Source organism: Sminthopsis crassicaudata, chromosome 4 (genome assembly GCF_048593235.1).
Source record: "Sminthopsis crassicaudata isolate SCR6 chromosome 4, ASM4859323v1, whole genome shotgun sequence".
Classification (NCBI taxonomy): Eukaryota; Metazoa; Chordata; class Mammalia; order Dasyuromorphia; family Dasyuridae; genus Sminthopsis; species Sminthopsis crassicaudata.
The window spans coordinates 41,246,346-41,274,183 of NC_133620.1; the positions used below are offsets into that span (position 1 = coordinate 41,246,346).

At 37.0% G+C, this 27,838-nt stretch overlaps 1 protein-coding gene and 1 long non-coding RNA gene across 4 annotated transcripts in view; one reads left to right on the forward strand and one right to left on the reverse strand.

Annotated features, from left to right (window-relative positions):
* LOC141541852 (uncharacterized) overlaps positions 1-15,126 on the reverse strand; it is a 34,057-nt gene extending 18,931 nt beyond the window's left edge. The window contains exons 1-4 of the long non-coding RNA XR_012481918.1: positions 14,881-15,126; positions 10,660-10,871; positions 3,582-3,865; positions 719-866 (exon numbers count right to left, since the gene is read on the reverse strand). This is a non-coding gene — a long non-coding RNA (uncharacterized LOC141541852). The remainder of the gene's footprint in view (positions 1-718; positions 867-3,581; positions 3,866-10,659; positions 10,872-14,880) is intronic.
* TTLL7 (tubulin tyrosine ligase like 7) overlaps positions 1-27,838 on the forward strand; it is a 231,913-nt gene that overhangs the window by 197,862 nt on the left and 6,213 nt on the right. For 2 of the 3 annotated variants that reach the window (XM_074266399.1, XM_074266400.1), the window contains exon 21: positions 6,296-7,626. The exons of the other annotated variant lie outside the window; for it this stretch is intronic. In XM_074266399.1, coding sequence (XP_074122500.1) covers positions 6,296-6,356 — 61 coding nt within the window. In that variant the 3' untranslated portion in view covers positions 6,357-7,626. Of the gene's footprint in view, positions 1-6,295; positions 7,627-27,838 lie in introns of those variants that run through there. 3 annotated transcript variants of the gene reach the window in all.

Genomic DNA, 27,838 nt, shown 5'->3' on the forward strand with positions numbered 1-27,838 from the left:
ATCTGACTCCCAGACAGCATTCTTTGTCATAAATAGACAAGGCCTCATAAATTACTAGGATTTTTATTGTTTGCAGGACTAGGATAGAGGAGAATAAAATCCTTTTAAAAGCAAAAAAGACCTTTTTTTTTTAACATGTAGAATTACTTATCTTACAATTAGAAAAATACTTGTAACTCTTAGAGAAGGAACTTAAGGCTTTGTCTGTGATTTTTAACTCCTTAGAAGGTATACATATTGTCTCTGAAATTGAATGACAACAAAAAAGAAAAGTCTTTGCAGTGCAGATAGCTCTAACTATTGAAAAATAAGACTTGCTGCTAAAATGTTAGTTAAATTATAGGGAATACTGAAACATCCCTATTGGAACACCATGGGAAAATTAATTAACATCATGGAATCAGGGGAAACCCTTAATTCAACTAGGAAAGATAAAGAAATGTGCCATCAAATTGTGGGAAATTTTTGCACTTTTAGTTACTGCCCATTGAGAAAATTGGGAGCAGTTATTGAAAAGTCTTTTCCCAGCCAGAAGGACTTATTGATTTTATTGGGCTGATTTGTCAGATGCTCTCTATCACCTCAAAAGAAATCCCCTCTTCCACCACCTCCTACCTATTCTGATTCCAAAAAGAGGAGGAACCTGCAGCTGGTATCTTTTTTGGGAAAACTGGTACTCAGTGACATGACAGGAGTTATGTTACCTTTAGGAACTCACCAGCCGTTTAGTCCATCTGATCTTTCTGTGTGAAAGAGAGAGATACTCCCAAATTTGATGAAGATCCTGTATCTGTTATCACTCAATTTCAAACCACTTTTTAGAGGTTATAATCTCACAGGTGGAGAAGTCACTGCTTTAATAGATCCTAGGGAAAAAAGACCACTATTATCAAAGTGACCAGTCAGGAAGCCTACTTATTACTCTCTTCAAGATTTATGCACCATAAATGCTAATATTATTCCTAGATTCTCTATAGCACTCAACCATGCTACAAACATTTCTGTTCTTTGTGAAGGCAGCGCTTTTTCATGATAGATTTGTGCTCAACCTTCTTTTTAGTATTGCCATTCATCCAGATATCCAAAACTCATTTGCCTTTACCTAGAAAAAGGTATGCTTGCCACAAAGGTATATAGTTTAATTCTTTCAAATTCTCCAGGACGACTTTTATTGCTTTTGAAGGTTCTATCCTTGTTCAGTATATTGATTATCTTATACTGGCCAGACCCAGTATTGACATTTGTCAGAAGGAAGCCATCTCCTTTTTCTCCAGGTTCACTAGAAAATTTAATTAAAAGTGAAGGAGTCCCTTTCTTAGGCTGTGTGTTCTTGGTTTCATTTTTTCTGCCAGGATTTGCACCATTGTCAGTTCCACACAGTTTAGCACCATCTTAGGTGTAGCTAGGTGGATTAGCCCAGGTACTAATGGTGGATTCTATCTTTTGGAGAGACCACTAAGCTAAGCCTTTAACTGTTCTAACCAAAGACTGTTCCAGAATCCTTGAAGCTTGACCATGAACATCTAATTGCCCTTGCCACCTTCGTGAAGACTTTGCTCTCAGCTCTGGCACTTGGACATCCAGATGGCAATCATTCTTTTTCTCTTTTTGTGCAAAAATAAGTGGCTCACCTAGCACTTTAGATTCTCTCTCCACACATAATATCCCTGAGATGTGTTCAGTAGGTGTTCTGCCCCAGTTGAGAGCTACATTGGCATCTGTCCTGTTAGAAGGAAAGCCAAGTGATTTGGTTTTTAGGAGCTGGTTTATCTTATGGTTCTCTCATGAGGTTGAGGCTCTTTTGATGAGATACTATTCTCAAACCTTTTCCAATTAAAGGCTTGCTAAGTATGAAATGACTTTGTTGGGCAAAGAAAATGTGACAAAAGCAGTGTTTTATATGGAATCCAGCCACTTTGCTCCCTGATCTATCTAGTTTAAGTGAACCATTACATGTCCACTATTGTGGACAGGGCTTAGACCTTTCTGATACTTTCTTTACAAGTTTCTGAACTGGTATTGGTACATCATGGTTCCTCCTTGATGAGGGATGGCACTGTGGATTCTGACGGAGATATTGTATAAACAGCCTCTCTGAGAGCTGACCTCAGCATCCAAGCAGCTGAATTAAGCACTCATAGAAACCTGTTTTTCTGAGGGGTAGAATCTTAACACCTACCATTGTTCCATTAAAACTTCCACTATGCCTTCAGAATCCATCCTACCATTTAAATGCTGTAGTTACAATGAGTATTCCTAATTTCCTCATTTTAAGATCATTGCTAATGCTGATTACATCACCTTAAGTATTCAGATGTTCTCCTCCTTGCAAAGGCAAAACTTTTCTCCCCAGTATATATGTTGTTGCTAGGAGGAGACATCTCTGTTTCTTCTTGTACACAAAAATTGCAAAATAGAAATCTCTGAAGCTGGAACTGTGGTGGTACACATTGTACCTTTATTTTTTTCACTGCACAATTTTCATTCTGGTGATTGTCTTCATCAAGAACTTCCAGTGAATTGGACTCAACCAGCCTGACAAGGTTCATTCCAGGTGCTGGTGACTACCCTAACTGTGAAAGATTTACATCTTTCTACTCTTTGACAACCCAAGGCAGTAGCCTTCATACACTGTCCTGCTCACATGAATAGCATACCAGTCCTGTCTCCTGAAGTAATGACCAGACAGACGATGCCAAAGTGTTTCACTTCTCCACACCCAGAAGTGAGGATTTCTTTCTTCCTTTTGATAACATTTACTGAGTCTATAGTGATGCAGAGATCAAGAAATGGCAACATTGGTATATAAGGCAAACGAGTCTCTGGGGGGACAGCAGAAAGCGAGTCACTCCTCCACAGGGGCTTCTACCATTAGACATGGCTCTTTATTCAGGAGGCGGCCACTTTGACACTCAAGAAATAATAGACACTGAAACAATCTTGGATAATCTCTGGTATCACATATTCTGTTGAAATTCATGTTTGTTCTTTTTGCTCTACTTGTCAGGCATTTAACCAACATCACTTTTGAGCAGTTGCTTTTGGTGTCTCCCTCTAACTCATACCTTAGTTGAGCATTTGCAAATTGGCTTCATTTGTATACCTAAAATTGGTCATTACAAGGTTTGTCCTATTTTTGTTGATCAGCTTTCATGGCAAGTTGAGACTTTCCTTGGTTCTAGAGCTATAACAGAAAAAATCCTTTGTTGGAAAAATCCTACCAAAAGAAAGAAAATATTCTTTGCTTTGGCCCACATGCTTGCATTGCCCCTGATATGGAGACTCACATTATCTATTAGGTCTTGTTCAAGGTTTACTTCTTGTTATTTAGTTATTTCAATCATGTCTTACTTTTTGTGGCCCCATTTTGGAATTAAGTGACTTGCCCAGGGTCGTATAGCTAGTATGCATCTGGAGCTGAATTTGAATTCAAATCCTCTGTGCCACCTAACTGCCTAGTACTCCTTTCTAGGAATGTTCCCCAAATTTCATACTTCTGTCACCCTCAAGGATCATGTCAGGTTAAGCATATGAAGAAGGCACTAAAAACCATGATAGGCAAATTATTTGCTGAAACCCACCTTAAGTATTCAGATGTTCTCTTCCTTGCACAGGCAAAATTTTCCTCCCCAGTGTATATGTTATTGCTGGAGGAGACATCTGTTTCATCTTGTATACGAAAATTGCAAAATAGAACACTCTAAAGCTGGAACATCGGTGGTACACACTGTACCTTTATGCTTTTTGCTGCCCAGTTTTCATTCTGGTGATTATGTCTATCATCAAGAACTTCCAGTGGATTGGACTGGTGGAACTCAACCAGCCTGACAAGATCCATTCCAGATGCGGCTGCTGACTACCCCAACTGTGAGGAAGACCAGAGAAGAGAAGTCATTGTTATACTGTTCCCATATAAAGAAGAGGAGCACTTACATTTGTTTTTACTTTATAAGAATAGGTGTGCTATAATATATGTTTACTTTGATTTCTCTTACATATTAGTGCTATCTTGTTCTTCTATTCACTGAGAAAAGTACGTTAACTCTTGATGAGGGAGGTAGAAACCAAATACCCATAGAGAATGGATAATGCACCATTTGCTGCACTATTTGCATCAGGCCCTGTACTTTTTGGAATTATAATGTGGAGGATGGGTAGAACAAACAGCCTCCTTTCAAGTGTTCTCTCTCTCTCTCACTGCTCATTGTTTCTCTAGGCTTTTAGCCAATACCTGGTATGTATTATGTGGCAGAGGCTTTCACATGAGACAAACTGGCACTTGTGTAGAAGTCCGCCAAAGTAGTAGTTATATAATTCTTGTAGGTAGTAATACAAAGATATCTATTCAAATCCAGCCTCCAGGCCAAAGTAAAGATTATGGCAGCTATAAACCACCTCAAGATGGAAATGTAGGGCTAGTCTGAATAGCTGGAAATTATCCCCAGATAAAACATAACAACAACAACACACGAAGCAGCTTAAATATGAGGGGGGAAATTGTTTGGTGGCTAAATTCCATTGGAATAACTTTATACAACCCAGTTATGTGGTGTCTCAATGGCTGCTGGGAGAACAAAATTAACTTCCCCTCAAGCACTTTTTTAACCTATATTTCCAGTAACATTAAGTGCTGAGATTCTCCAACCTTTTGGTATCCCCTAGATAAGGGTTGGGTACCTACTGTAATCTTTATCTTACTAATAACCTTATTCTGTAATTATAGTAGGATGCAAATCTGCCTCTTGTTGCATAGTAATAATCTTATGCTCTCTATAGCTCTATCCTCAACTCAGACTTCTTTTGATATGTGGCAAAGTTAGAATTCTATCATTAGAATTCTATCATTGATTCTCATGTGAGGCGGAATGATCTTTATGTAAAGCAAAGGTCATTTGGCCCTGTGGATAGTGGGTGAATTAACAGCTCTGTCAAGTCGCCCCTACTCATGGGAAGCCATTCTACACCAAAGACAGGCCAAAATTTTCAGGACCTTTTGCACCCTTTGTCTTCAAGGTTAATGCTACTAACTGGAGTCTGTCTAATTGTAGAGACATCCAAATCTAGTCCTTAGTCCAAGAAGCCATGAAACATATAGAAACAGAAAGCCTCTGACAACATTTTCTTTGTGTTAGCAGAAGACTGAAAATAGGTGGATAGATTTTGGAAATGAGGTAATTTGCAATCTTATTCTTCTATCCCTGAGATTAACTGGGTAGAATCATGTATTTGTGTGAAAAGCTGCCTTTTTACTTCTAGGAATGATTCTCATCCTAGAAATCTTTTCTTTACAACCTTTACTTACAATAAGACTGCTTTTAGCAATAGTGATTCAGAAATTTCAGAATTATCAGAAAAGTTAGTGACTCTAGGTCAGTTTTTTAAAAATCTGGGCTGGTTTAGCCTTTTCTTCTCCTCCCCTGGGAAGCATGGGACATGTGGAATGGCCTATGTAGTTTTACTAGTTTCGAGCTATGAGAATTCTGTTTGTCTTATAGGCAAGGGTGAAACTGGAAAATTAGAACCTGATGGCACAGGCATCTGAAAAGATCATCATAAATCCCACAACTGAATCTGCTCTTGGACAGAGTTTCCTGGACCCTGTTCCCAAACATTGGGATGACTTAGTCAATCTGTTAGAAATATTTCTATATACATTGAGTTACTTGTCTAGGCTGCAACCAAAGCTATTGGTAAAAATCAAGCACACTCCTCCCCCTTCAAATAAGAGGTTAACTTGTTAGCAAGAAATGGTTTTCCAACATAATTGGTTCTATATCTCACTGTTTCGAAAGAAAGGACCTGTACTATTATTAGCCGATTTAACCAATCCTGCTATTCCTACATTAATAGATCAGGTGAAATTATCATGAATATTCATAATCTACAAAGATCTCAATACTCAACATATGGCAAATGAGACTTGGGTTTCAGCACCTGACTCTGGATTATGATCCCTCTTGGTTTTCTTGGATAGAGTCTTGATTTTCTGGAGGACTTTTTTTTTTTAATAGCATTCTGGTAATATATACTGGGATATATACTCTTAACCTGGATCTATATGAATTCCTGCTGTAGCCTTTATAATACATTTTTCACTAAAATGATTCTTATGAAAATTATGGATGTGGCCCCCCCTGAATTGCCCTATGTCTCATGCTTTAAAATAATAATTAACTTTACATTTATAAGTTCTAAGATTATAAGTCTTATTTTTTTGGTCAAGTGTTTTTAATAGTAATCATTTAATCATATAAGGTAATTTGAGTTAACTATTTGAGTCTCCCTACTCTTCTAGAAGGAACAAGAAAGTATATTCCAATTCGAGGATACTTCCAGGAACTTCCAGCCATCTATGAGCTCTTCAGCTTCCAATCCCAAGTGGGCCTCTTCATCCTATCCAGTAGAGAACCTACTTCCTGAACCTCATGAGACTCCTGAGACTTCTTCTTCAAACTATCAACCATTCAAACTTTAGTTCATTTTGAAATGAGCTACTGATGGGGACATTGTCTTTGGCTTATGCTGTTATATGGAGCAGTTTGCCTATATCAGCTATGAAGACTTCTTTTAGAAGTGAACATTGGGGAAAAGCCATACTTTTTTATGCAATTGATAGAGTTGGTAGGAGAACTTGTTTAGCATATTGCCATCAGAAATGTTTTCAGGCTGGTATGAATATAAATAAAAGAGTTAGATTGGAACACTACTGAATATTTTAGATGAACCCAATCTTAAAAACTGAGGCATTGAGGACTTTTACTACTTCATTATTACATTTTTACATTATTATTACATTACAAGACCTGTTAGTAGAAATTGGACAACTGACTCTAGCAATGCAGAGTTAAATAGACCTTTTAAGAAATTAGTCGTAAGAACTTTGGGACAATTGAAGGAATTTCCTAGTTTATTTAGTTGATCAACAATTGACTTCCTTGAGGATCAAATGGGGGGAATTGAAAGAAACAATTCTTAATTAAGTTCATATTGATCAACCTGTTGATTTAGTTTGTAAGGCCTAATTCAGATAGCTTTTAGATTAAGATACAGTTACAGATGTATATAATATAAATTTATGTACATATATATATATTTGTATATATATAATCATTGTAGTAAGAGATTACTCATTTCTTTAGAGCTGAATTCCTGAACAGCTGAAGTGAGATCTTGCAAAGCAGAGCTGACATGGACAGTTCCTTATTTTGTAGTAATCTTTCAACCACACTTACTGTAGCTACCTCACCTTTCAGCTATCTCAGTAATCCCATGATATCAATTGTAACTGATGTAATATTATAGCCAATCAGATAGACAGATTGGTGATCTACATTCCCCCTACACATTCAATAGTTCAATATTGTAAAAAAAACCCTACTTTCCCCTTGTTCTTATTGTATTTCCCTCTTCCTGTAAATAATTCCATTCTTAGTCAATCCCAACCAATCAGAAATTTATCAAAATAGGTTTCTCAAGATTTCTGTAATTTTTTTTTTCTGTTTTTCTTTTATGACTGTGAAAAGAAGTTCTGTAAACTCAGAATTTGTCTTTGGTTCTTCTTGAGGTACCATTGACCCATTTATTGGTAAATGCTAGCATTGCAAATAAATTGATTTTTGCTCAGAATTTCAGGCTCTTAAAATTTTAAATGCGACAAAACTTTCTATCTTATATGTATTTATAAAATGTTACACTCAGGATTGCATAGGGTTCCAGATGTAGTCAAAAGAGTAGGAAGGATAATTTCTCTATTCCTGGATGTCATATTTTTTTCAAAAATGTAATTGTGGCAGGAGTGATGTACTAATCCCTATATCCATGCAAGCTAAGCTACTTTTTATTAAAAGGTATTAGAGGCTTGTATAGCATTAGAATGTTGGGCTCAGACACAATAGTTGTATAGGGGCAGCTAGGTGGCGCAGTGGATAGAGTACCAGCCCTGAATTCAGGAGGACCCGAGTTCAAATCTGGTCTCAGACACTTAACACTTCCTAGCTGTGTGACCCTGGGCAAGTCACTTAACCCCAGCCTCAGGGGAAAAAAAACAAACAAACAAACAAAAAACAAAACAAAAAAACAAACATAATAGTTGTATAAACCTGGGCAAGTCACCTGATTTTCCTCAACTGAGTTTCCTCAACTGTCAAACAGCATATAGAGTTATTGTGAGGATCACGTGAAATATTTATAAAAAGCATTTAGTACACAAATAGTAGGTGCCATATAAATGTTTATTGCCTTTTCTCTCTAAAAGTTATTAAGAAATTTCTCAAGACATGATTGATTTAGGGGACTCTGGTCCCAGATTGTTGATATCACATCTTCATTGTGTGAATACAAAGCTACTGTGAGGAGTTGGATATCTGATGATTAAGGTGTATTATGATAGAAGTTTCATTCATCTGAAACAACTTAATGGGTTCTATTTGACTGTCCTTGTTAAATAACCTCTTCTTACCAAGGCACAGTTAATGTTTTTTTTTTTAAACCTGTTGAGTGACCTACAGTTTTCCCATTTTTTTCCAATATCAAATCTAAATTAGCAGAGGAATGACCTGGATCTGGCCCAACCCAGAATAACAATTTAAAATCACATTCACTTGTTCATGAGATGTTTGCAGCCCACTAAAACTTTCAGATGTTTTTCAGCTGAAACACTACCTGACAAAACCTTTCCTATGATATGCTTAACAAAGTTATTTTCAGTCAAGTGGAAGATTTCGTTTTATTGAATTCAATCTAATGTTCTAGCTTGTCAAGATCTTTTTAGAGATGTCTGCATGGTGTATTAGCAATCCTTCCAGCTTTGTGTCATCTGAATATGAGATAGGTCTTCCATCTTAAATTTGTTTAGCAATGAAGAGCAAGAATGCATGCCTTGTGCATACCATTGGAGACCTCTTTCTAGGTTAATATTGAACCATTAATATCCTTTGGGAGAATTCTCATTGAACTAGTTCCAAATCCACCAAAGTTGTTATTATGTAGCCCACATTTTTTTAAAAGAAAGCATGAGACACTTTGTCAAATGTTTTGCTAAAATTAGACAAACTCAGGCATTGCTGTTCTACTAAGTCTATTAATGCTGTTTTTTTTTTTAAATAAAGAAAATAAAATTAGTCTGATATGACCTGGTCTGAATGACTAATTATCCCTCTGGTGATTATCTCCAAAGCACCTTTTTATACATGGTTATTTTGACCATTGTCTCTTCTATTCTGTCTCTTCTCATTCCATTCCCAACTGGTTTTTTTTGTTTCTTTGGATTTGTTTTTTGCCTTTCTCTCCCCAGTACTTAGTAGCACAGTGCCTGGAATATAGGAGGCACTTAAAAACTTATTGATGAACTGCCTGGCTATTGCCCAATTGATTCTTTTTTTAATTAATACTTCCTTTTCCAGATGTTCACTAATGATTTCTTTTAAATATTTTACAATCTACACATTAGGAGTATATGTTACCTATACCATACCTCTCTCTTCCCTTCCCCTTTGGGTAGCTCCTTCTAGAATCTCTATTTTAGGGGGCCCAGGCCAGCCATGTTTCATTCCTTTCCAGTTCGAGCTCCAGACTTTACCATTTCCAAAACCAGATATTTTAATCCCATCCTTTTTAGGTTTCTTTTTATGTTTTGTCTTCCCCTATTAGAATGCAAACTACTTATGAGTAGGAACTGTCTTTCTGTTTGTCTCTTTCTACTTGTATTTGAAGTAATTTGTACTTAGCAGTGTGTCTGCCACATAGGAAGTGTTTAATAAATGTGTATTGACTGTTGCTCAGAATAGAAATTGAGCTCATCTCCCCATAGTTTTCAGATTTCTTTTTTTTTCCTTTTTTTTTTTTAAAGAAAAATTTGATGTCATGAGATCACTATCATTCTTGATTATTTACTGATCAGTGATACTTTCTTGTCTTGTGAATCAACATCTCTTTAGTTCTATTTCTTCTTCCCTTTTCATTTGAAAGATTATTCTCCTTGATGGAGGAAAAAAAAGACAGAAAGTATGCAAGTACACTTTTGCCTTCTATGGATTGTGGATTATCCCCAGCTCTATTCTCTCTAAGCATCTGCCTTTTCTTCTTTTTCCTCAACTTACCTTAGGAAAATAACAGCAACTCGGACTTTTGTAAGACAATGAGCTTTTCCTGTCAACTTCAAATCATGAAGTTTTGCCTCCTGCCTTATACTTTTCTTAGTGGACAGTGTTTCAGTTTTACCCATACTGCTTCCATCTTGTTCCTATGTCTTTAAAAAGCTAAGTTGTTTGGTAAGTTCTTTGGGAACCTATACTTACCTAAGACACCTATGCTTTTTTCCTTCTTATAAGTCTTAAGACTCATCTTCTTCCTTTAGTCTGCTGGTAATGTTGTAGATACCCATGTGCTGGCCTTAGATTCTGTAAGACCTAGATTCAAATTCTACCTCAATCAACCAAAAAACATTTATTAAATGCCTACTTTATGCCAGGCAGTGTGCTAAGTTCTGGGATACATAATCAGACTCTTCCCTCAAGAAGCTCACAATGTAATAGGAGAGACAACACATAATTATTTACGATAGAAACTATGTACAGAATAAATAAGAAATAATTAACAAAGGGAGCTGAAATTAAGGAGGATTGGGGAAGACTTTAAGGTGAAATTTTAGTTGGGACTCACGGGAAGCCAGGGATTCAATAGTTGAGGTCAAAGAGAGAGTTCCAGACCAGGGAGACCGCCAGAGAGAAGGTCCAGAGCCTTAATCACTAATTAGTTGCATGATTCAGTGAAAATCACTTCTTTGTGCCTCAGTTTCCATGATCACATGAAGAATGGAGATCGCCACAGCATCTACTTCATAAAGTTGGTGTAAAGATCAAACATAAAGATACCTGTAAAGCATTTAGTAATTTAATGATTAATAACTTAGTGATTATATTATTTCCTTTAGTCATTTCGCATTTATGAGTAGCCTACTTTTACCAAGCACCACACTAAACCCTGGATATACAAAAACAGACAAAAACAGTTTCTGCTCTGAAGGAGCTCACAGTCTGATAAAAAAGGAAACATGCAAACAAAATACATGGAGGATAAATTGAGAGGACTCCCAGAGAGAAGGCACAGAGAGATTTAGAAGTATTAGGGAGGTCTTCTTGCAGAAAGTGAGGCTTCCGGTGATTCTTAAAGGAAGCCAAAGAAGTTGGAAGTTGGATGAGGAGGAGTGTTCCAAGTTCTTACTTGGGAGAGGGAGTGTTTTGCAAAAGGAACAGCCAGGAGGGCAATGTCACTGGATCATAGAAAATGTAGAGTGGAATAAGGTATAAAAAAAGGCTAAAAAAAGTAGTTAATTTAGTGAATCATAGGTTGTTCTTGTAGGCAATAGGAATTTATAGGTGATAATGAAATAGGGAAATGACATGGTCCTGTCTGTTCTTAAGGAAATCAATTTGACTTAGATGACTTAAAGTGTTAAGAGATAAGGTAGGGAGACCAGCTGGCAGGGTTTTTGTAAGGATTGGCACCTATGTTGTGAACCTGAGTGACTGGGAGGACCATGATATTGGGAGGGAAAGATTTTGGGGGAAAGATTTGCTTGGGATATTTTGAGTTTAAGATCCAATTAATGACTAAAATTATTATTAAAATGTTATTTTTAGTTCTTTTGAGATTTGTTCTCAGTAAATTAAGGGTGTATTTCAGATTATGCTTAAATTTCCTCTCTAAATCTTGAACTTTTCCCCCCAAGGTTCCTATCTTTACCCTGTTTTCATGTAATGCAATTACCTCCGTACAGATGAGGAATCTCAGTATCAGAGAAGTGAACTTATATTTAAATAGGGAGACAAGTGTATAGTTGTTGACATCTTCAAAAAACTTAATGACTATTCATCATCCAGTTGTTTATTTGCCCCCAAACTAGAAAGAACCCAATAATAGGAATTAAGAAGGAATCTTGTATTCAGGTCTTCTGCTTTTTTCTGATCAGATGGCTACACTAGGGAGAAGAGCATGGACTCTTAGGTTGAAGGACCCGAATTCAAATTCCACCTTTCACTTACCATGCATATGACTTAAAATGAATCCGTTATTTTCCCTGGGCCTCAGTATCCCCATCCACAAAATGAGGAGATACAGCTTCAGTTTTTTTCTGTATTTCTATGATCTGGAAAATGTTTGGGGGTGGGGCCTTTTTCACATTTCATCTCTTAGATCCTTAAGACTTACGATCTAAAAATCCTATGATCAAGTATCCTGTATTCTACCACAGGATCCTGATTCAGGAAACCCTGGATTCAAATTCTGTTCTTGACCTTTGCTAGCTTTGTGATCCTGGGGAATAATCATTCTGAATTTCATTTTCCTCATCTGAAAAATAGAAACAGCAATACCTTGAAAACCTACCTATTTTACTGTTATGCTCAAATGAGATAAAGCACATGGGGCATTTGTCCAACAGAAAACCTTTATAAGTTGTTTTTATTAAAGCATTATTGCATGAAAGATCTGTGACTTCTTCATGTAAACTCTCAAAATGAGAACTCTTTTTCCCCAAGGCAAATGAAAACCCATTAATGACTTAGAAGAGAAATTCCTAAGGGCACAATGAAACAACAAAAAAAAAAGAATCAGATCCAGAGTTTCATAGATAATGTCAAATATAGAAATAAGAGCCATGTCTCTCTGTCTTAGTAACCTAAATTCTATCCATTACACCCTCATATTTCATGGTATAGGGGGAACTGTTTAACAAATCAAGAGTGCAGGACACACTTTTAAATTTAAATTGTATTTCTAGCATTTTCTCCATCATTTTCTTAAGTCTAGACAATAAACAATCTATTAGTTAGGCTCTGATGAAAATGAAAATTTAACAACAGGCTGGCTGGTTGGAACTGACCCCAACATACTTCTGGCCTCATTTTTATTGTTGTTGTTATGATTTTCTTCCAGAGAAAATAAAAAACCCACTAGGACAGGATAATGATAATGACATTAGTGCTTATTGCACTAAATGTTTTGCAATTATTATCTTATTTGACCTAAGAACAACTCTGAGAGGTAGGTATTTTTATTATCTCCATTTTTACAGATGAGATATCTGAGGCAGTAAAGGGTTAAGTATGTTGCCTCTGATATCTGAGTGTCTGAGGCAAAATTTGAACTCAGGTCTTTATTTCCTGGCACTCCCTTTACTATACCGTTTAGCTGCCCCAGAATCAAAAAGGTTTGTTATCCTAGATTAGGGAACTTCCAAACTTCACTTTCTGTACTCTTCCTAAATCACATATGATCTCTGTGTTGAAGCAATTCTTCCTCTCAAGTTCTCATTTAAATTCGGTCTACCTCATCTTCCTCAACTTTAAAATAGTGATAGAAATAGCATCTTTCTCACAGGGATGTCATGAGGACCAAAAGTATCAAGTGCTTAGCCTTGCATAAAGTAGGAATTTAATAAACAAGCATTTATTAAATTATTTCCTTTCCTTTCCTTTTCTATTCCTTCAATTTGTTTGGGCATCAGTTTGGAACAAGGAAACACTAATGCTATTGAGGTCTAAGATGATGTTCTCCCTATTGTATGTATGCATTGAGGATAGAATTGAGTGTTTGATAAGGAACATTTAAATTCTTGGAAATTTATATACTATATTAGTCTCATATTTAGATCATGTTCTTAATAATAAGGAAGTAATGACAAAAAAATAACCCAAATTATTGTTGTTGATAAATGGTAAAGGAGCAAAGTTAGATACATATAAAAGCCCCAATACCAATGGAATAAAACTCATTAACAAGTTTCTTTTTAATAAAAACTGTGCTTACTACAAAAAGTGATTTGTTATAGCATATATAGTTAATCCTTTAAGATTCCTGAAGATTCCAGGTTTTTCCTTATTTCCGGTGGATTTGTTCCCTTCAATAACAGATAATATAGTGTCTGTTGTTAATAATCGTTAACGATCATGACATATAATTCATAACATATAGTCTATGGAATCCTCAGAATGATTCTTTTTGTTATTCCCTATTAGTGACATGTTACCAAAAAAAATCATTCCATTTGCTGGAATTGTACAAAGCATCTATGCTATGGAGAACAAGATAGAACTACATACTTGTTATAATACTCTAAAATTAGTAGTAAATCAGAAGTAAAGTTCCCAAGTGAACCTTTCTTCTATAAGAAAGGATTCCTGGGTCCTAAACAGCAGGTTTTCTAACTAACTATTGCCATTTTTCTAAAGTGTACAATTGGGTTTCAGGAGAAAATCTCATCCTACATGTACAATTTGTGTGGATGCAGGTTCTATATTGCTATACAGACTGATGCAGAGATCTTCAGTTAGGACCAATATACATCCAGATGGCTCATCCCCACTCAGTAAACATAGAATCATACTTGAGGGAGAGAAAAACTTGATGGACACTAGTAAGCACATGAATCATCAGAGAATGTTCTATCTCAGTACAAATATGCAGATAATCAAAATAAATACAATATAATGACAACAGAATCCTTAACATTAACCTTAAACATACAAGACAGTTCTTTTTGAAAGAAGTTTGACAGTGGGTTACCTCTCCTGGGCCAGGAGGGATCTACTTTGACACAACCATTGATTTCCCAACTCATAGCAGAGAGGGAGAGAGGGGGCAAGGAGATCAAAAAGATTTCTTCTCATCCAGACAGAAAGAAAAAGATGAAACAGGCAGAGACAGAGTGAAAGAATATGAAACAAGACACACAGAGAGGCAGACAATGATGCACAGAGAGGCAAAGGAAATTTAGAAAAGGAAAATGATTTGGGGAGATGGAGAAAGGGAGATAAGAAACAGAAAATGAAAGGGAAGGGGAAGTTCATGTCTCTGATCCTAGGACTAAAACTGGTGCTCTACCTTCTACTTTGTAGATAGAACTGTTGATTTTTTTTTTAAGCTGGAGCTCCTTGTTCTGATTAAATCAGGCCATATGCGACAGCTCCCAGTTCTTGGAGAATGAAGACTGTTGTAAATTGGATCTTCTGTGTTCTTAGTTCAGAGCGTCAGATGATGAGGTCTGAGTCACTTTTGAATCTAGGGAATCCTCCCCAGTTAACAACAAAGTTTTGTCCTCAAGCCAGTCCGCAGGATTCTATGAGACCCACCTATTGTTCCTTCTAGACGTGATGTCATGACTCCCATTCTAAAAGACAGAAGGTTACTTGGTGACAGCTGATTATTATGCTCTTGCCAAGCAAGGTAGGCAGACTGGCATGTAGGCAGGCAGGCAGGCAGGTTCTTAGCCAGTGGTAGTGATGGGAATCCACCAGTCAGGGAACTGGTTAAAAAACATTTATTGAGAATTTCTTATATTCCAGGCCCTGTGTTGAATTCTGCAGATACACAGAAAGGCAAAAACCATAGTCCAGGCCCTCAAGAAGCCCCCATTCTAATAGGAGAAGACAAGAGACACTAATTAGGTACATATAAAATATAAATAATGGAAAATAATCTTAGAAAAAAGCACTAGAGGAGGTAGAGAATAGCCCCCCAATAGATCATACCCTGTTTTGGTGACTCATTCCACTTTGGCAGAATTATGGTCTTAGGGATATTTTCTTTACACCAAACCCAAATTTCTTTCCAAAATCTTCTAATCCCATCCCATGGAATTAATAAAAGACCCATATCTCATATTGATAACCTTCCTTCTACTACTGACAGCCTTGTTATGTCTCCACCAGGCTAAACATCCCCGATTCCTTTTTCTGGGGTGGTCTCTAGTCCATCTAGCCCACTTCCTTTAATACACTTGAGTGAATACCCTTCCTAAAATATAGCCCATTGGATTGAATATTAACACCACAAACAAGGTCTAATCAGGACAGAATATGGGGAAGTGGGGAAGAACATGGGCATGAATTGTCACCCTTTTGTTGGGGACACTGTCTTTTCACAGTTCCCCTGCATTGTTCTTGATTTTTTAAATTAACCTTTCATTTGGTGATACATATATATAACCACTAGATGTCACAATAGGTTTAGTCTTGAACTCATTGGAACAAATTTAAAGGTCCTGTGTTCCTCGTAATTCTGTCCTTGAAATTGTGCTTATGAAACAGGAATGTTTGTGATGATGTCCCCCCTGCTCTGTGGCTCTCACAAATAGTCCTTTGTTAGTAACCTTCATGTCACTTGTAAAATGATACAATGAAAATTCAGGGGTCAAGGTCAGTCAAAATCTTTAGGAAAAAATAGGAAAAGTTTAGTCAGATGCAAGTCTTGAAACTAATAAAAAGACACAATCAGGTTCCCACCATGCCCTCTGAAGTCAAGTGGAGTGTATGGGGGTGAGTAAGTACCACCAAAACTTCATCCATGTCCATTCAGTTCAACAAATACTAAGTTCCTACTGTGTGTCAAAGTTTTAGAGATAACCAAGAAATGTCAGAAACAGTCCCTACTCTGGGGTGATCAGTGCTTTCAAGAAACTTGCAGACCCCTTGGGGAGATAATGTGCAAACAATCATGCACAAGATAAACTGGAGATAATTTCAGAAAAAGGCACTATAACTGAGAAGGACTGGGAAAGACTTCTTGCAAAAGGTACAGCTTGATAGTTGGAGGAAGTCAGAAGAGGCAGGAGGCAGCTTAGAGGAGAGAGCGAGAAAATCAGGCATGGGGGGTAGATAGAAATTCCAAGAATTGGGAGAAGGAATGGCTCATGGGAAGAACACCCAGGAAACCAGAGTGTCTATATCACAGAGTCTATGGAAGGATGTAAGAAGAATGGAAAAAATAGGAAGAGGCCAGGCTATGAAGGGCTTTAAAAGTCAAAGAGAAAACTATATTTGATCCTGAGTGTGATAGAGATTCATTGAAATTGATTGAATAAGACAGTAATACAGTCAAATCTGTGCTCTGGTATTGTTGAGTCATTTCTGATGTGTCCAACTCTTTCTGACCCCATTTTAAGGTTTTCTTGGTAAAATTACTGAAGTGGTTTGCCATGTCATCTCATTTTACAGATGAGGAAACTGAGGTAAAGAGGGATGAATGACTTGTTTAGGATCACACAGCTAGTAAGCAAACGAGGCAGGATTTAAATTCAGCTCTAGGGCTGGTATTTTTTCCACTTGATGACCCCCTTGCTGCTCCCAAACTGTGCTCTAGGAAAATCATTTTGATGGCTGAGTGGAAGATAGGCTGGAGTAGAGAAAGAAAGCCAGATGTCACAATAGGTTTAGCCTTAACTTATTGGAACAGATTTAAGGGTCCTGTATTCCTAGTAATCCTGTCCTTGAAATTATGCTTATGAATCATGAATGTTTATGACTTTTGCAAAAGTGACTGGTTTTTTTCCTCAGCATTTCAATTACTTGAGTTAGAACCTGGTATGGGAAACAAAATTTTATATATTTCAAGTTGTGCCTTTAATTTTTACATCTCAAATTTGAGGACAAAATCTGCAGATATTGCGGCCACCAGTAACTCTAGCCATGATGCTTCCATGTGTGCATTGGAGCAAGAGATATGTAAGATATGGAAATGGTTAGCTGGAAGTCTTCCAGATCTCTGTATTTTCTCCCCTCTGGTCCATTCTCCTTTATTTGAAGGAAGCTTCCAAACTGTAGCTGTCTGGGGAAAATGCTGCCCTCTAGTCCTGATCTAATGTTAGCTTCCTCTATCACCAAGCTGGGAAGAAAAAACCACGCATGATCTTCAGTAATTGGGTTCCCTTTGCTGGTGGTTAGCCCATATAGTCTTAGAAGAAAATGGGATTATAGCATCCCACAGATAGTTCTGTGTAAATCTTTTATTTTTATTTAATTTATCCTGAACTTAATAAAACAAACATTCCTGTAAAACAATAGAATAGAAACAAAATGATTAAATATGAAATTACAAATATGTACAACCTGCCATTCCTTTTAAATGTATGTTATCATGTAACTTTATTTTTCTCCTTTTCTTTCTTCCCTGTATGTGTCTGAAATCCTACCTTGATAGTTTCTCAAGGTTCTTTTTCCTCCTTTCTCTGGAGATGTGAATGGGGCCCAGGTTATCTATCTTATTTATTTAGCATCACTGAGATGAATGATATTCAGTCAGAGTTTAGATATCGACTAGGAAGTTACCCCAGAAAGAATCTAATCTAATTCCTTTTTCACAGATGAGAAAATTGAGACACAGAAAGAATAATCAGGCAAAAACACTTATTAAGTTCCTACTATGTGTCAGACACTAGAATATTGAACTATCCCTATAGTCTTCTCACCCAGGAATATCTCTGCCAATTCTTTCCTCTTTTTGTTCTTTTTCCTAGGATTTCCATTCTGAGGAAGGGCCCAGCCTTCCCTCTCCTTTCTGTCTCTATTCCTGACTTTGGACTTCATGCCCCAGCTAGTGTCTTATGTTAGAACTTCCCTTCCTGTCCCTGTCGTAGCTATGACCTAGAACATCCAATCACCTTTCCAGAGCTTCTTTCTCAGGTATAACCTTTTTGCCAGGTTCTGCCCCTTTGGGCTTCTGTCTTGCATGATGCCCGGGGCTGGCCAGCCTTCCTTCCTCTTCTGTATCTATTCCCATCTTTGTATTTTATGTCTCAATTGGTGTCTTATGTTGGAACTTCCCTTCGATCCTGGGGTCTCTGCTGCTATGATCTAGAACAAGAAGTAGAGCCCTATAACTTTGTAAGTTCAAAAAATCCAGAGGGCACCTTGACATCCCAGTGTTACAGATTTGGGGTTAGCGGTTAGCACAGCATCCGTGTTTCAAGGTATAAATTGCCATACTGGAGTTTTACAGCCAAACTGGCATTCATGTTCTAAGAAGCAAGGAGTGATATTGGGGGACCCAGGGCTCAACTAACTACCAGTCATGAGACATGAGATCTGATGGCCTCCATGGGATCAGAGCTATTTAAGAACTGAGCTGACTGAGGCAGCGAAGTGGTGCAGTATATAGAGCACCAGCCCTGAAGTCTAGAGGACCTGATTCAAATTTGACCTCAGACACTTAATACTTCCTGGATGTGTGATCCTGGGCAAGTCACTTAACCCCAATTGCCTTAAAAAAAAAAAAAAGAAAAAGAAAAAAGAACTGAGCTGACTTTAGAGCCTAAACCAAGATGGAATGGGAGAAGATATTGGCAAATTTCTTCTTGCTCTATCCTTGAAGTAAATAATCCTTTGCAAAAAAGCTACTCCTTGTTGAGTGGTTAAGTGACAGTTCACTGGACCTGATATCATGAGGACCTATGTTCAACTCCAACCTAAGATACTTAACTCGGTACATCACCTTACCAAATAACTTCATTTGTCTGACTTCATTTCCTGCTTTTCTTCTGTTCATCTTCATTTCTTTAGCTTTAAAATGGAATGATAATATATACCTCCCAGGGTGATTATGAGGATAAAAAGCAATAATATTTGTAAAGCACTTTGGAAACTTTAAAGATGGTGATAAGAAATAACGATAATTGCAATAAAAGGTGCTAGTTACATCACCTACCTGTGCCCTTCCCTTTCAGAAATGTTCTGAACTTAGGCAGGGGATCTTAAGCTGATGAAAGTGGAGAAAAAGTCATCCACAAATGCTTCAAAGTCCCTGGCCCCTAGGGAGGATGAAGGCTACTTCTTATACTTTCATCCCTTTTGGGCTACTAGCTACTGGTCCTCCATCTCCTGGCTCTAAATGCTTTTATTACTGTCTCCTTTGGATGGAATATTCTCTCATCCTCTCTCTCTCTCTCTCTCTCTCTCTCTCTCTCTCTCTCTCTCTCTCTCTCTCTCTCTCTCTCTCTCTCTCTCTCTTTTTGTCTCTCCCTCTCTCTCTCTCTCTGTCTCTGTCTCTCTCTCTCTCTCTCTCTCTCTCTCTCTCTCTCTCTCTCTCTCTCTCTCTCCCTCCCTCCCTCCCTCCCTCCCTCCCTCCCTCTCTGTCTCTCTTTGTTTCTCCCTCTCCCTCTCCCCATATGCCTATTGTCCATATAGTTCATCTGCATATAGTTGTTTGCATGTTGTCTCTCTCATTGAGTTGTGATTTCATTGAGAGAAGGGAATGTGTCCCCAGCACTTGGTAGAGAGTCTGATACTTTATAAACTCTTAATAATCTGTTGCTTGACTGATTGACTCTGCCTTCTAGCTTCCCTGACTTCCTTCAAGTTTCAGCTAGTCTTACCTTCTACAACGAGCCTTTCTAAAAATATCTTCCTTCTAAAATTATTCCCAGATTATCCTTTATATAGCTTTTAAGTAACATGCATATAGAAAGATTTTTGCTTCTCCCAACCGACTGTGAGCTTCTTGAGAGTCAGAGCCGTCCAGGTGAATTCCTATGGCAAACATTGGGGAGACCATGAGCATGGAATCATGTAGATTGGATTGAGTTGGCCAGGTTGGGTTGAGGTCAGCATGGCTGGAAGTTGGGACATGGATCACAGCCCCATTAGAGTCTGACTATTCTTATTGGTGCATCGTCTTAAGAAGACAAAAATAGATGTGGAAGGTCCCTAATCACTCTCATAATTCTGCATGTGTTTCTGAAGGTGTGAATGAAGGGCAGTCATTGCAATTCCTTATGAAACAAAAAATTAGAGCCTGTGCCCAAAAAAGCAAGTTTTTATTTGATTAAATGAATATCTACCTTATTGATTTGGTGCATTTAAAAGAAAGTTATTTCTGTTTTGAGGTATTGCAATAGCCTCCAATTATATGTTATATTTAAAACTGTTTCTCATTTATCTTTGACTTAATGACTTGTAACATAGAAAATTGCATTCGCATTGATTGTTCTTGGCAGGGTGATAATTCTCTCCTTCTGTGTTACTGATATGATGATCTTTCTTCTTCTTCTCTGTCAATAACATTAGAACCTTAATCTTCTTACATCACTATTAAAAAAACCCCCACAACATTCTGAGGTTGTAATGATAAACAGACAGCTCCAGCTGTTTCTATGATTATATCTTATCTAACATCTTTTCATCTAAAATATGTTCTGGTTATTGGTTTCTTTCATTGTAAGGAAATACATGGAGCAATTAATTTAAAAGGCTGTATTTCTGCCCCCGACGTCTAGTCCTGTTTATCAATGGCTCGGCTGAGCTGTCACTGTTTGTGACATGGGTGAAGGCCATTTTTCTGAACTATCACTCAAGTAGCCTCCCTCTCTTCATTATTTATATGTAACCATTGATTAATTAATTTTATATTCTCTTCACCAGAATAGTCACCTTGAGGTATAGCATCTTCTAGCAGGTCCTGGGGGTGCAGACAGAGCTGGAATAATAATCCATCACACCTTCCCTTGACAGTCCTCCTGATGCTCTGAGCTGTACCTAATGCAAACTCCAACTACTGGACCGTGCATTACAAGTTCATTTAAATGCCTTTGAGATATATAGGGCACAGCAGGTTCTCTCTCTCTCTCTCTCTCTCTCTCTCTCTCTCTCTCTCTCTGTGAGTTTCTTTATCTTTTTTCTGTTTTTCTATCTCTGTCAAATTGTCTTGATTTCTTTTTATCACTCAGCTATTTTCCATTTCATTACTACTTAGGATTTAAGTTTTTATGATTTTATGCTTACCAGGCTAGATGTCTAGGACAATTAAAAAAAATGTTTGTGAACAAAGGGTTTAATTGAACACACTTGTAATAAGATCTACTATGTACCATTTATCCTATGGGATAGATATCTCCTGGGAGATAGAAAGACAAAAGCCAAACAAAAAAATCAGCCCCTTTCTTCCAGTCACCTGGGCTTATAATATATGTACCATCATTAACTTCTTACCCCCTATCACTGCCCATAACTACTCTAATCTATTGCCACATTCTGGTGATTCTACTTCAGCAACCTGCCTTGTTTGTATATCCCTCCCATCTTTCTTCAGACACTAATACCATCCTGGCTCAGGTTCTCACTATCTCACTTTGAAACTATTGCAATAGCTTTCTGATTGGTTCCCATGTCTTAAGTCTCCCAATTACAGTCAATCCTCCATTCAGATATTAGGCTCATTGACTTGACTTTATCAATGCCTTCTACTTTCCCATTCAGTAAACTCCGGGAGTTACCTATAACCTCCAGGATCAAATGTAAAATTCTCTGGGTTTTAAAATCCTTTATAACCTGCAACATTCCTATCTGTCTTGAGATGCCAGAGAGGGGCCCTGAAGATCTCTGCTCTGTACCTCAAAGAGCCAAAAAGATAGGAACTACACCTGAGAGGTGGAGATACACATAGTTTAGAGAATTCTGGAGTATGACCAAGGAGAGAGGGATGATCACTCTCACCTAAAAGTCTGATGAAGAGTAGAGCCTATTATAAGGAGAAATGACTGGATCAAAAAAAACACTGACCAATCACAATCAGAGACTCACAAGAAAAATATATTTTTCATAATGACTACATGAATACTCAGAACAAAATCAAGAGTCCCCCTCCCTTCAAAGCTTTGGAGGCAAAGAGAGAATTGGAAGGAGAATAAATAGCTTAGAATAGAAAATGGGAGAATTTGTTCAAGAAATAGTATCCCTGAAAACTAGAATAGCCAAACAAAAATCAAATGGGTCTATGAGACAGAAAGAAAAAATAAGGCCAAAATCAAAAGATTATAAAAGGAGAAAATTCAAAATGTGAGAAAAAAAGTAACTGACCTGAAAAAATGAGTGAAGGAGAAATAATTGTAAAATCCTTTGAATATGCCAAGATAAAAAACAAAAACAAAAATAATCTGGACAACATATTTCAAGAAAGTATAAATTAAGGTTGCTTAGATTTATTAAAACCAGATATAAAAGCAAAAATAGATTCTACAGGTTACCTACTGAGAAAGAAAGAAAGAAACAAACAAACAAACAAACACCAAAGGAAAAGTTCTGGAAATGTCACAATTAAAATTAAAAGCTCACATGTCAAAGAAAAAAAGACATAATGTAAATATCCAGAAAGAAGCAGTTCAAGCATTAAGGAATTACAATCAAGGTCACATAAGACCTGGCCATTTCTACTAAAAATGAGAGAAGAGCTTGGAATACAATATTCCAAAGGTAATAGCAGTAGGGTACAATCAAGGATACTCTGCAAAGTTGGGTACAATTCTACAAATATTTAATGAAATATAGTAGGTCCTGATTAGTGAGAATAATAAATATCTTTGAAGTGGTCACATATGTTTCAATTAGCACAATTTGAAGTTATAATTACAAAAAATATGGTAACTGATCCCAATCTACTCACTGGGAATATGCAGTGTAAATTGTAATAATATGACCACTTCACCGAGTTCATTATTCGAACCAATTGGAACCAAAATGTAGAGGACTTTCAAGAATTTCTAACAAAAAGACCAAAAGTAGGAACTAGGGAATTCAAACATAAGAAATCTAAAATGATAAATGTATTTGATAAATGGGAGGTGCTATATGATGATGTAATAGTAAGGAGGAAAAGAAAAAAAATCAAAGTGTTCCTTCAAAACTATGGTGTCTTCAAAGTGTATTTAGGGAGGCTAATTAAAAAAAACAGGTTTTGAGGTAGATTGGTTTTATTCTGATGGGAATGGCAAATTAATATATTAGTATAGAAAGGATGATGAAAGGAATGTAATTTGTTTTTAAAAAGGGGAGGAGTAGAGAAAGAAGAAGAAAGGGAGAGAGAGAGTGGGGAGGAAGAAAAAAGAATTAAGAAAGGAGGAAAGGTAAAAGGAAAATAGAAAAGAAAATAAGAGAAAATAGGGAAGAAAAATTAGGAGGAAGACAGAAAGAAAAAAGAACAAAAGAAAGAAAGAAAAAAGAAAAGGAAGAGAGAATGGAGGAAGGAAGAAAAAAGGGAGGAAAATAAGGAAAAATCAAGGAAGGAAGGTTAAAAGGAAAGAAAAAGGGAGAAGGAAGAGAGGAACAAAAAAGGAAGAGAGGATAGGAAGAAAAATGGAAAAAGGAAAGAATGAAAGGAAGAAAAAGAAGGAAAGTAAAATAAAGAAACAAAAAAAACAGAAGGAAAGAAGGGAAAAGGGAGATAAAAAAGAACAAAAGAGAAAAAGAAAAGGAAGAGGGAAATGGTGGAAGGAAGGTAGAAGGGGAAGGAAAAAAGGGAGAGAATGGGAAGGAAGGATAGAAGAAAGGAAAAAAGAGGAAGAGGGAAGGAAAAAAGGAATGAAAGTAGGAAAAAGGGAATGAAAGTAGGAAGAAAAGAAAAGATGGAAGAAAGAAAGAAAGAGAAAGAAAAGAAAGAAAGAAAAAAAGAAAAAGGAAGGAAGGAAGAAAGAAAAGAAAGAGAAAAAGGAAGGAAGGAAGAAAGAAAAAGAAAGAAAGAAAGGGAACAAAAGAAAAAAAAAGAAAAGGAAGAGAGAATGGAGGAAGGAAGGAAGAAAAAAGGGAGGAAAATAAGGAAAAATCAAGGAAGGAAAGTTAAAAGGAAATAAAAAGGGAGAAGGAAAAGAGGAACAAAAAAGGAAGAGAGGATAGGAAGAAAAATGGAAAAAGGAAAGAATGAAAGGAAGAAAAAGAAGGAAAGTAAAATAAAGAAACAAAAAAAACAGAAGGAAAGAAGGGAAAAGGGAGATAAAAAAGAACAAAAGAGAAAAAGAAAAGGAAGAGGGAAATGGTGGAAGGAAGGTAGAAGGGGAAGGAAAAAAGGGAGAGAATGGGAAGGAAGGATAGAAGAAAGGAAAAAAGAGGAAGAGGGAAGGAAAAAAGGAATGAAAGTAGGAAAAAGGGAATGAAAGTAGGAAGAAAAGAAAAGATGGAAAGAAAGAAAGAAAGAAAGAAAGAAAGAAAGAAAGAAAGAAAGAAAGAAAGAAAGAAAGAAAGAAAGACATAAAAAGGAAAGAAAAAAGAAAGAAGGAAAAAAGGAAGACCAGAAAAGGAAGAGGGAATGGATGAAGGAAACAAAGAAGGAATGAAGTAAAAGAAAAGAGGAAAGGAAGAAAAAAAGAAAGGCAGTAAGAAAAGAAAGAGGAAAGGAGAGAAGAAAGTCTGTTGTTAGCTCAGCAAAGGGATAATTCACTTTTTTCCAAACAGCATCATCAACAGCACATAAATTTTCTTAACTCTAAAAATTAAGCTCTTGAGCACAGGATTTTCTTAGTAAATGCAAATTGGTCTGAAGCTTACTAAGATATTTGCCTATTACCTGAAATTGTGGAGAAAGATTGGGGTCAAAGCATTCTTGCCAAAGTCCTGTAAAAAACGAAGGAGGGGGAGAGGATTTGGTACTTGGACTTGAACTTCTTATTTAACCAAAGTCCTAAAGCGTCTCAGTTGCTTGTCCTTATTTTTAATCATAGGCTCATTGCTCTGGGGCTGGAATGAACCCCAAAGTCATCTATCTCCATCCCCTCATTTTACAGATAAGGAAGCTGAGACCTAGAGAAAGAAACTGACTTGCTTATTAAGGTCACACCTCCAGAGTGAACATGAGGGATTGGATCTGAACTCAGGTCCTCCAGCTCCAAGCCTCTCCTTTCCCACTGTATCAGGCTCAATTTGTTGGTAGAGGATCAGGTAAAAAGAGATTTCCACCTTAGGGGAAGAATAAGTGCAATATACAAATGCCTTTTCTCGAGTAAATGTCTATTCTATTTAACAACTGAATATGGATGTTTGATTTACAAATTCCTGTTCCTCTGGTGCTTTTCTGATATTGGATCACCCCAACTTTTGCTCTGGCTAGAGAACATCCTGAATTCTCATTCAGTACAATTACCTTACTATCTCTCTCCCCCACAAACCAAATACAGAACCTGTTCTCAGGGAGCTTGCTCAGTCTGGATAGAAGTGATCTTGTCCAAGCATTTCATTTTTCAGAAAAAGAAACCGAAGTCCAGAGAAGACCCCAGAAGAAGCCTAACAAGTAATAGCCTTGTATACCTTTGTATTCAGAATGTTTTCCCCCAAACTGGCTAGGTTACCTCTCACTGTCAAGGACCAGAGAATATTCTCCTTCCCAGTTAATAACGAACAGCCTCAAACTCAGGGGTCTAATGGAGAGTAAACTTCCAGGAGCCCCTTTATTTCTCAGGTTATGTTTGCTCCTTTCGTGGAGAAGAGAGCCTCATTTCCTGAAACATTTAAATTGTTAGAGAATTGAGGAGGCACTAGCTAGCATTTCCCCTTCTTTTCATGAGCTAGGCTTTCAGAGAGCTAGATTTCCTTTACAGCCAGTGAATCCCCTCCCTCCCCCTCCCCCCAACACTTTATATATTAAAAAACCAAATTTTCTGAGAGTCCATAAATGAAAACATTTGGGCGTGCTCCAACTGGCTCTTAATTCACTTCAATTTAGAGAGCTAAGAATTATTTAAAGCAGCTCCAAGGTTTGCAATTAGCACTTTAATTTGTGTAAATGGCACTGAAAATGCTGTATCAAAACAGACTGTTTCTTTTTAAAAAGGAAAAAAAAAACCCTTTTAACTTAAAATAAAAATCAGAGCTCTCTCGAATCCAGTTGGCGCAATCCCTCATTTCGACCACGAGAGGGCAGCCCAAGCACGCTTTTCCGAGGTCCCCGGCGAGTAGCGGATCTCTGCACGAAGTTGCATCGCCTATGAATGTGCTTTATTTAGAATCTATTACTTTTCCTTCTTCAGAACGTGATGGATGGGATGCAGTTATTATCCTGAGTTACGGGGGTTGATGATAAATCCTATATGCATCAACTATGTATATATTATAATATTTCTATTTCTATATCCATTTTATCTATATTGAATATAACTATATATAAAGACAAGTATAGATAATATAAACACAGCCATGTATAATTTATGTAGGTATTTATTTATTTATAGTCTTTCAGGTATTTTCAAGGCCTGATGTTTCTTGATTATGAGTTCAGTTAGGGTATATATTTCTGTGTTTACTGAAACATTGCCACTATATTTGCTGTCAAGAGTGTCTTTCAACATGAGACTTTGCATTAATGGTTTTTTTTCCTCCAGCTGGTGTAATGAAGTTGAAAACATTTGCAAGAATCTCTAATCTATTTTTCCCCTGGTTTGGGGGAAGATAAGAGACATACTTGGAGAGAACTGATGTGGCCAGGGGAGAATGCTTATAAGTGAAACTCAACTTTGATGGATGCCTGAACGTAAACTTTAAAGATTTCTCCAATAAAGTTTGGCCTCTTTAGGGGGCTGATTCCAGATATTTATTTTTGGCTCCACTCAGTTAAGCTGTTGTCTTTAATTCTTCTAAAGACACTGTTTCCTCTCAGGAGTTTGTGTACTTCAGCAAAACCTAATTTCTTTTAGTTGCAATAGCCATATATGTATATATACATACATAAGCATGTATACATATACAGATAAAACACAGCTATATATGCATTCATATACATACATTTAACTAAATACTAATGATTATATTTAGCTGTATATTTAATATATACATGCATGCATAACATATTGATATATGAAATATGCTTCTAGAGAACTGAAGGACTTGTAGGGTTGTTTATCACTTAATCTTTCATGAGACCAACCTCTTTTTTTTTGAATAGCAGAGATAAGAGAATTTACTCAACTTATCCTATTTATGTATTATAGATGTATTTGGATATTGATAAGCCTCTGAGGGAGCAGAGCATGGAATCTCAGAAGTGGGAATACTTCAGAGTCATCTAGGACACCCCAGCCTTTCATTTTACTGCAGAGGTACCAAGGTTCAGAGAAGTTAAGATACTTGCTCAATGTCACTCAGCTAGCTATGCACAATGCTAGGACTCTACTGAAGGTTTCAGTCCTCTTTTCTATTGCACATAGCTGAGAAAGGGGCATGCATCCTCGAAAGCTTGTCATCCAGTTTAAGAAAGCTTAAACCCAAGATGTGGGTTTAAGTCTCTGATGCTGGCAGTTTGACCCTAGACAAATCAT